We start from the raw sequence: 10,615 nt of genomic DNA on the forward strand, positions 1-10,615 counted from the left end.
GCCTGTGGTGTTAACCAATTGTGGCTGATAAAATACTTGGTCAATCGTTTTGCGGTGAGACTATAAACTCCATATAAAAACTAAATGTTTCTTCTGGCTTGCCGTTTACAATATAGTCAATGGAACAAGGCGTTCACACTACTGTGCCTCTCCTGGGTGATGTTGATTGCCAGTGTGCCTCCCGAGCTCGGAGTATTGCTGCTCTAGCTTTTCAACATACCCACAGTAAGAGACAGGTTCGTGTGCGTGTTTCCTCTTCCCTGTTGTTAACCACCTCTTCTCCCTCTTGTCCAGAGCGCCAGCCAGGGGGTTTAGTCTGTGTTTGACTGCAGTACAGCTCTGAGCGAAACCATCGTTTTAGTTCCGCTTACCAGAATGCTTGTCGATCATAAAGCTCTCTGGCTTGTTCCCAACAGTTCTCTAGTCTCCCCTGTGCCCATTAATGGAAAAGGGGGGATGAAAGATAGCATCCCCATTTGGGAAACAAGCAATGAGGTTTTTGTTCCTTTGCAAAACAAATACCACAGAGTTGCATATTGAGGTATATAGTAAAATGCTTGTTTTGTACGGGCATAGGTATAGGAGAACAAAAGCCTTTAGGCTATTTACCATTATCAGACAACCTCACTATATTTAAGTCTTCCCCTGATAGGGCAAGAGGCCTGAAATTGAAGTAGGGTATGTGAAATTGCCAGTTCTTAATCTCTAGATCAAGGACCCAATCGGTAGTCATAACAGTTTCTTTGCACAGCGGCTAGCATTCACACATGCTTTCACTCAGGGTGTAATTGAGGGATTATTTTATCAGGCTGTGAGATATTTGCTATGTGATGTGCAGGTTCTTTTACTTGCAGTTAAGATTACATGTTCAATGCATGAACCTTTGCACAAAAATAGGGCAAGGTCTCCAAAGATTGACATCAGCTGTGGATATTAGCTTCTGCATCACAAGGCTCCAGCCTAGTTTTAAAGAGGGGACTGAAAAGTCACAAGTCTCTCTCTTCTAAACAAATGGTTTTATTTCCCTGTTAGAGCAATACATTAGAAATTCCGGACAATTTTAAACAAGTATTTAAAAAGTCAATCTCTACTTTTATGCCTATTAAAGTCACTTTAAACTAAGTGTTATCCAAGAAGAAAATTCCAAATGGAAGGCAGTTTCATCTCACACAGGAAATTTTTAACTCGTCTAAAAAATAAGTGTTACAAAAACGTTGATTGTATCTCAGCTATAGGGTGAAGGACACTCAGTGCTGTGTTCTGTAAGAGCAAGTAAAACTGAAAAGAGGCATGGTGGTCATGAAGCGCTTTTGTAACTCTCTGTAATAGCAACTCTTTTATTTTAAAAATGAAAGGTTCCTTTCTCTCTCTCTCCCACAGTTTAAGATAGCTGAGACAGTCAATGAAGCAGCCTCGGGAACAAGTTCAGGATCTTGTTGGTCCAGTTTCTAATCAAGGCAAACTCAGCAGCACTTGCTTCTGCCTCCTTCATTTAACTGCTCAGACAGGAAGCTTCAAGAAAGGGAAAGAAGGCAGCAGCATAATCTGAGTAAGCCTCCTTGATGCTTCAGTATGTCTTCCTCATCTCAGCAGTCTGCAAGCAAGAAGTTTTCATGGACAACAGCAGGCGGGCCTGAAGGAGGATAGTCTAAATGCTACAGTCCGGTGCTGTGTGAAGTTGAACTTCATGAACTAAACTGCTGTAAGGAACTAATGGAAGCAAGCAGCTGCAGTAACAACTGCAACTCTGGTAGAAGTGCAAGGCTTTGCCTTTTCCCTTAGAACTTCATGGCCAGGGTGTAAATTCACTACAAGGAAGGTTAAGGAAGTGCTTCTGTGTTGTCCACACAACCAGCAGAATGCTTGTGTTCTCCACACAAAACAAGACTATCCGAAGAAGTGGTTTCCTGCCTGTAGAAAGGGATAAACCAGGGTGATAACAAAATTAGGTGGTTCTAGCCTCCTGCCAATCTCTAGAGACATTTCATTGCAATTTAATACTTTCACCTGGAAAGTAATATTTTAGGAAATTAACACTTCCTAGGGAAAGAGTCTCACCTCAGCCTTCTCTTTTTAAAGCTAGTGTATACAACATGTCAAAATAAACAATGTAAACTCAGGTCAGGGACCTCTGTATTTCATACCGTATAATGCGCACGTGGTAGGTACGCTTGAAGTACAAAGGCAGATAGGTGTTGGTGCCCTTTCTTTAACCCGTGGCAGCATTTTGAAGAGAAGCAACACCAGCAAAATTGGGTTTACGTTATGAACAGTTACAGGAACGGGGGGAGAGCAGGTTTCCCTAAAACTTTTACACACCAAACAAAACATGGTTTGGAAGGGAGATACCATCTGAGTCATGAGTGACACCTTCCTTTGTAGTAGAGGGAAATTCACTTATATGCAAGCACTGCTTCAGAACAGGTTCTGTTCTAGTTTCCGAAAAAGTGTGAGACAGTGTAGCAAACAAGCAGATCCCATTTGCAAACCAACAATTAGACCACCTGGAAGGGTTCATGGTTACAACTTACACTATTTTTATTTAAGCAACCCAGCAGGAAGAAGAGATTTTTCCCCAGAAGCCTGGAAGAATAGTAGTACTTTTCCACTTAACATGGAACTGATTTTGCATTAGACAAGTGATACTTGGACCTCAGGGGTTCAAGAGCCACATTAGCAATCCACATTACCCAAATTCATTATTTCATTTATTACAGTACTAGTCCTATTGAAACAGTATGATGGAAAATATTTAGCTATATCATTCTCTCAGCAAAAACATTAATACCTTAGTGCATGTTGATAAGTGGCTAATATCGTAAAAGCATCCTGATTAGTTAGTAAATTTTAACATGTGCTGTCTTGAGCTTCAGTCTGAGTATCACTGCATTAAAGCAAGTTAAATTTGACACCACTCACCCTAACTTTCACACTGAAGAAAGTGACTTAAATAAGTCCCATACCTGATATGGTGCAAATGAAGATTTTTGTTCAATGATGTGGGTCAAAGGCACATGGCCCTCCTTGTTTTCATGGGTATAGTAATAGCTGAATGGCAGGGAGGAAAAATAAAATGGTTTCGTTTTCAAAAGGAATGTAGTTTCTTTTAAAAGAAGAGTGGAAGTAAAATTAAATTGCCTCAAAATTAATTTGAATTTTGTGCCTGCTGAAGTTTGGAAATTTGAACTGAAGTTACTTGAGGTCTCACTGATAGCATCAGAGGACAGCCAGATGAATTGATTTACCAGGACTAAAGATAAGGAAGGTTCCAGTCCCAAAGCCTGCTAATTTAAGAGGGATGGTGTGGGAAGGGAGGGAAAGCTTCATTTAAATGTGACATGCAAAATAGGAAGGGGGAAAAAAGGGTTTATACCCCTGTAATGCTTTTTTGTTATATATGAGAACAGGCTGCAGCATGGTTTTTTATTAGAAGTTCTGTTACTGGCAACTTGAGAACGAAGGGAGTTACAGGAGGACATCAGCAGAGACTGAAAAAGTGAGAGGAGAAGGGATTTTTGGACCAGACTGTTTAAGACACTTTGCTTACAACTCTAAGTCCGTGGTTCAGCTGATGCTTTGGAGAAGGGAGGGAAAAGATATTTTTAAACTTCTTTATTTTAAACACCCTCTGTCACTACAATTAAAGTCTGAGGGCTCACAATACCAATTGTCAGAGACACTTGACTTCCTAGCCCCTGAAAGTCCTCTGACAAAAACTAGAAGAACTGCACTTACTATGGCTGATATTTTGAGGGGAAAAAACCCTTTAAATCCTCCTTTTCTTTTCAAACTCTAGTCTCTTTACAGAGCTGCCCCCAAAAAACCTTTTCAGATCTGAATGGGAAATATCCATCATAAACCATATTCCTGCAAATATCCTGGTGCCAGTAAAGAACATTTTGGGGTTTATTTTTCTAAAAAATATATTGAGAATGCTTCTTTGAGGCCAAAGAGACTAAAGGGAAGGGAGAATGTTTTGGTTTTAACTGTTAGATAGAAGGATAAGCATCTGAAAGACAATGACTTATGACCAGCTGCAGACTTTCAGGATTATGCTAGTGATTATTTTTGCTACCATTAAGCCAAACAGTTCAAACCCATATTGAAGTTTAGAAAAATTCCTCACCCTGCATTCTGCTTAGACACAATCTTCCAGATAACGGTGATAACAAGCAGAAGCAACAGCACCCCACCTATTATTCCTGAGACAAAACAAGGAGAGAACGGAATTAGTCTGACAAATGGGCTTATGAAACACAGAAACAGTATTGCTGCCCTTTGCAGATTTTGAATTAACTCAAAAAATCCCGAACAAAATTAAGTCTGGAACTGGCCAGAGGTGATAGCATTCCTCATCTGTACCATGAGGGTTTCTGAATCCTGAGCCACTGACTATGTTTACTAGTTAACATTTCATGGTGTATCCTTCTCAGGCTTTGATCTTTAGGCAAAAGCATAATATTACTGTATTCAAAAAGGTGACTGTGAATAAGACCATCAATTAGTGTTAAATATGGTATGTGAATTCACACTGGCACAAGCAAAAGGAGACTTAAACCATGCACAAAGGGGTCAGCCTTCACAACCCATTATCTAAAACCTAGAGCATTTCAGACTGCTTAAAATGATGAGCTCAGCTATGTTCTAGTAGATGAAAAACCCAAGACCCAAAACTACTGAGGGCTTGTCTACACTTAAAACTCTACGGCGGCATAGCTGCTCTGCTGTAGTGCTGCAGTATAGACACTAACTATCCCATTGGCATAGGTAATTTACCTCCCCAAGAGACAGTAGCTAGGTCAACAAACGAATTTTTCCATTGATTTTGTGCCATCTACCCAGGGACTTAAGTTGTCTTACCACCACCACCACCACCACCACTCAGGTGTGGATTTTTCACATCCCTTACTGACCTAGTTAAACCGAGCTAATTTTCTAGCACAGACCAGATCCGAGCCAGGTGCTCTAGAGGAAGCCCTGCAGCAAACTGAAGAATGCCAAAAAAGCTGACAAAAATCATGACCTGAGGGGCTTTGCTGCATCCTGTTTGGACATAAAATAGTTTTTGGTTCCAGACAAAGGAATCTCAAGCCTTGTGGATCTCTCCACCAGGAAGTGTGGTGTGTAAAGAGTCTGCTTATGAAGGTCCTATACTTTTCCTAGTTCACTTACAGTCTTGTGGAGAGGCAAAGGTTTGAAAGCTGGGAAACCGATTCTGTAAAGAAGGTTTAGAAACAGTGGGCCAGACCTTCAAGTAGGATAAATCAGCAGCATAGCTCCACTGAAATCAATGAAGCTATTTCTATCTACCCCAGCTGTGAATCTGACCCCAAGTCTTTTTAGTAAACTACTTACCCAGAACTTCTGAGACCAAGTTAGAGGAGGCTAGGGAGGCTGGAGGAAGAGGAAAAAAAACAAGAAAAATTGAACTACTATAATATGAAAAAGGAAACAGACACGATTCCTTCAAAAATATGTATCCCAACATTTTCTGTACCTTAGGCATGTTACAGATTTTATCGGTGGGAGCTAGAAAGCAGAATTCATTAAAAGTCCTTCCCGTATCGTCAGCTAGATAGAAAGACTCTTGCAACTTTTAAAGGGAGACAAACAACTGCAATGCCATAGCCGCTTGCAGCAGAGGAGAAAGCTCAGCACTGTTGTGAGTGGCTGAGCCAGAAAGAAGCTCTTTCAGTTCACCAGCTAAATCAACCACATATCGACTGTCAGGGTCTTGAGGGCGAGTCACACAATGAGTTAAGCTGGAAGGACAAAGTCGTTGCTTAGAGAACTGCTGTTTACTGATAGCACTTATTCTATACTTAAAATGTTTCTCCCTATTTCAAAAAATAGCTGGTGAAAGCCCCTGTGTAGGCACACTTATATCGGTTTTAAAATTCTTACAGCAGGTTAGCTTGCATTCATAATTTATAGATGCAGACTAAACTGACATAAGCCAGGCTGGAAGTGCTTTGAGTGCCCACACACAAAGTTGCACTAGTATGACTTTTTTTTTTTTTTTTAAATCAGACCTTTAGGTAAGCCACTGCATGTGTAATCTTTTCATTACCTGTGTCCTGAAACAACTGATGCAGATATATTCAGGAGATGTATTCACATTGAATTCATTTTGTGTAACAGTGTAACTTTGTTAAAAAAAAACATGCAATCTCTCTTCTATCCTAGATAGATACAGCTGGGTACTATCTACACAGTCAAGGAAACATTTTATCTTCGCTGCACGCAAACTTGCATTGGTTTCACTAAATCAGGTTTAAAAAAAAAAAAAAAAAAAGAGACATGTCTAGTGTTGGAAATCTCTGTGTACAGCAGGCCTCAGACTAGATAAGAGGTTTGTGTTGCAGATTCTCCAAAGGGCAAATCTTACTTCAACCTCTATTTTCATTTGACCACTAGATGGAAATCTAACACAGGGAACAGAAATGCATATTTTCACCATATACTGTTTGGCTTGCTACTGTCTCATCACTGCAAGTCTCTTAATGAAGGGCAAAGATTTAACTTAAGAGCATGCATTTTCCCATTTATTCTATACATACTGCGTTTACAGACTGGCACAGGAGGATCCCAGGTAAAGTCATGTCGGCACTGTATCAGGCTGCTGCCTTCTAAGACATAACCGTTGTCACATTCCAGAGTAACATTAGTTCCAAATCGATATGTAGTTCCCACTACTGCTTTCCTGCCACCTTGAACTTCTGGGAACGCACATTTGATCTCTGAAATAAAAGTCAGCAAAAAGATATTTCAAGAAGAGGGGAAAAAGTTGCAGAAGATGCGATTGCAATTTTTTCAGGTATTGTTATGTTAACGTATAAAAGTGACAAGAACAAACATGTAATCCTATTACCAAGGTGTAACTTGCTGCCCCCCTGTAGTTGGAAGAATGTAGACATACAGGGCGAAATCCTGGCCCACTGAAGTTAATGGGGATTTTACCAGGATTTCACTCATAGTCTGTTTCAGTCTTTAGTTTTTATGCACGACACCTCAGTACTGGGTTGAAGAGCACAACATAGCAGGAGAATGACTTTAAGCTCTTCAAGGCAGTCAACTGCCATTTTATTTTTAGTTGTCTGTAGTGCCAAGACAAGTGTCTTTTAAAATAATTTTTATAAATGTAAAAGATTCTGACTATAAAAAAAGCAAGTGGCTAGTGGACTGAGGAGTTTGCCTACAGAGTTACTTCCACTCAAGAGCCCTTAACTTTATTTTCATAAGTATTTAGTCCACTAGGTCTCTAATCATATTAATCTCCTGCTATTAATTCTGCTGCACTGGTGAGCATGTCTCTCGAGTTAAATTCTGTGATCTGAGCTTTTCTTTCTCTTTCTTTCTTTCTTTCGGGACTAGGTATTAGAAAATAAACATGCCTTCACACTGAGGGAGGGGAAAGCTCCAAGTTCCAGATGCTGTACAATAAATAGATGCATTCCCCGTAACAGAGTAACCTAGTTCACAGCTGTAATTTAAAGATGTTCCAGTGGTGAAGAATTCTAAGTCCTGGCCACTGGGCTTCCCATTGGTGATAGCAGGAGGTGGAGGACATTGGAACACTAAAGGAAGAGGGGAATATGTGTTTAAATGTAAGTTCTTACAGAAACGGAACTTAAATAGAATGATATTCAAAAAAAGGATTCGGTCTGACCATGTGACGTCTATCCCTCCACAACACTAGTGCGTCAGCACATATAAAAGATAAAGGGTGAGTTTCCTAGCTACACTCCTCACCCACCTCAACGAAAGCAACACTTCTTTTAGTCCTATACAACAGTCCCAACAGTCTAAAAACCTACCGTTTCAACAGCACATGTTATGACAAAATCTTCACAACCTTGCGTAAAAGCTCAAACGGGTGATGCGGTGAAGTCAGTAGGTTTTTAGGGGCAAGGGAGCACAGAAATGTCAGTGATGAGAGTGCTGGGTAATACTAGAAGTCTCTAGATATTTTATTTTCCTGCTTTCAGCTCAGAAAACTGACTCCAGGACTGCCAAACAAACCCAATTTCTTTAGGAGCCTTTCTTCAAAACCCTACTGATTATTACTCATCTCAGTGGGATCAAAGTTAACCAGTCCTCATAGCCTCAGGCATGCAGATGGGGACATCAGCCTGGCACTGAGTCTCATGACTGTCTTTCAGGGTGTAGCCAAGAATCGCATTCAAACTAAACCCTGTCTCTGAGTCTATAGACAGGTTCAGGTCCAGTTATTCTTGCACTGAAGACCAGTGCGTTTGTGCGGCCAACCACTGAAATGACAGCATGACACAAATAAGCTCACGATTGCTTTATAACTGGTGCCTGCAGAGCGGGAGCACAGGACCTGGTGCACTGCTGTCCATGCTGGCTGCTAGTTATAATTCCCAGTGTGGAGTCGATGATGATGTTGGTTCTAATCTAGCACGCCCTGAACAACTAGAAACTGCCTGCCGGAAAAACGGATTCTTCTCCTACCGCATTGCAGCACGCAGGGGAGGTGCTCCAAGTGGAATGAAAGACAGGCACCTGGCAGTGAAACACTCTCTGTGAGGGCCCTCAGTTTCACAACTAACAACTCCCTCTATCCCAGTCTTGGTCCATAAAATGTGAGTCTCTTCTCCTTCCAGCCATGCTGCAAGGCACAGTTCCTTACTAAGGCTTTTGGAATGGGATGAACTTGATGAGGGCTACATTTCATGCAGTCATGGGAGTTTTTTGGGAGGGGACATGAAATGCTAGGTTTATGTTGCTTGTTTTTAATGTCTCTTCGAGCTCTGTAACAATAATAAAAGAACTAAATTAAAAGCCTAGTTGACTGTATCCCGTTGGTAAAGGACATAACTTTAAAAAAAAAAAAAAAAAGATGCCTAGTACAACAACAGAATATTAAAAACTGGCATCTAACTAATGTGCAGGAGAGCGATGGAACAGGGAGTTTTGCCTGCTGAGCCATTTCCTTTTTCAGAGTCGCCTTTACTTTCATCAGCACTGGGGTTACATTATTTCATCTTCTGATCACTCTCATCCAGATGTGCTCTCTTACACTTATGGGTGTAAGTGGGCACAACTCCACTGAAGTAAATAGCCTTTATTATAACAGAAATCAAGTTAGCCTCCCTGTATCCAATTATGACCAGTGTGTCCAGCAATTTCAATTTGGACTTCAGGGAGATGTTCTTGTTCCTCCATTTTTTTGTATGCGTGCGAGATATGGACCCTTATGGCAGAACTAGAATGGAAAATACAGGCAGTGGAGATGAGATACTTCTGTAAAATTTTGGGCCTCTCCTACCTCAACCATATCACTAATGAAGAGGTTTGGAACATCACCACCCAATGTGTTGGGCCATATGAAGATCTGACAACCGTGAAGAAGCTCAAGTGGAAGTGGTACGGCCATGTAACAAGAAGATCATCTGCCTATCCAAGATCATCCTCCAAGGGACAGTACAGGGGAAGAGGAGAAGAGGAAGATGGGCTGACAACATAAAAGAGTGGATGTTCCAGAGACACAGACACCGCCACACAATCGTCAGGGGTGGAGACAATTGGTTGACCATTCATCAATGATATTGTCCCAACGATCAATGCAGTTATGGAAGTGCTAACGATAACTTATCCAATTAACTGGAGAACTAATCACCTGTGGGAAATTGTGTTGAATTTGTGCCATTGTCTTATGTCCTCGTTTTGTTAAGTGGCGTTTAGTGACTAACATACCTAGAGCCCTAAGGAAGAAACTAACACAACGCAGACGTACCTTCACATCGGGGCGGGAGAGGGCTCCAGGTTCCGGATGCCGTACAATAAATAGACGCCTGCCCGGAAAGGGAGTAGCCGGGCTCACAGCTGTAATTTACAGACATTCCACTGTTGAACACGGACAAGACCAGGCCGCTGGGCTTCCCGTGGTCGATGGCGGGAGGAGAGCGACATCGCAGCCCTACACAGAGGGAAGAGAGTCCTAACTGAACGAGAGCTTAAACAGGCTTATCCACAGGAGGGAAAAGAGCCACATGTTTGTGTTGAGTCAGCCCAACACATCAGCAGTGAGGCAAAGCACAGCAGGGTTAGTTACCTGCCTACCTTTCCCTCCTCCCCATTCACATACCCCCAAATACCTATAAGCGTGACGACTCACTCATGCTTCTGGACACCTACAGACGTTCCCAGCCATGTGAACAGGGGTCAAAGGGTTAGTTCCACTCTATGTTTTGTGTTTAGAATGGAAATCCTGCCACTTTGGGACTACTTATTGGTTGGTTAGGGCCTTCTCTAAGTTCCCATAACAGGATATTTGCATTTCCCCATTCAGACCTCAAAACTAATTCCACAGTCTTTCGTGGCTCCGTGCTCAGCCCTGCCAGATCTTACTCATCACAGAGTAATCAAATTTAACTGGCCACCAAAGCCTCATTTACACTTACTTCTTTCACAGACGGGGATGGGAGGATCCCATCTACCATCATCTTGGCAGTGAGTCTCGGGGCTGCCGCTCAAGGTGTAACCAGGGTCGCATTCAAACACAACGACGTCTCTGGGTCGGTAGGCAAGCTGGACCCCATTTGTTCTTCCATTCTCAACTACAGGGCTTACGCACACCGCTGAAAAATAT

General features: G+C 41.8%; 1 protein-coding gene across 1 annotated transcript; it reads right to left on the bottom strand.

The window, feature by feature from the left end:
• Positions 1 to 2,862: 2,862 nt before the first annotated feature.
• On the bottom strand, positions 2,863 to 10,554 carry LOC137153327 (complement receptor type 2-like; the record flags this gene model as incomplete). Its single annotated transcript, XM_067548528.1, has 6 exons — positions 2,863 to 3,048; positions 4,127 to 4,202; positions 5,356 to 5,394; positions 6,561 to 6,740; positions 9,761 to 9,943; positions 10,428 to 10,554. Coding segments are annotated over 6 exons (726 nt in total), but the record flags the coding sequence as incomplete, so codon positions are not given.
• Between the last annotated feature and the right edge of the window lie 61 nt (positions 10,555 to 10,615).

The sequence above is a fragment of the Emydura macquarii genome, unplaced genomic scaffold (assembly GCF_026122565.2).
Source record: "Emydura macquarii macquarii isolate MOO-44397 ecotype Brisbane River unplaced genomic scaffold, CSIRO-AGI_Emac_v2 contig_237, whole genome shotgun sequence".
Lineage (NCBI taxonomy): Eukaryota > Metazoa > Chordata > Testudines > Chelidae > Emydura > Emydura macquarii.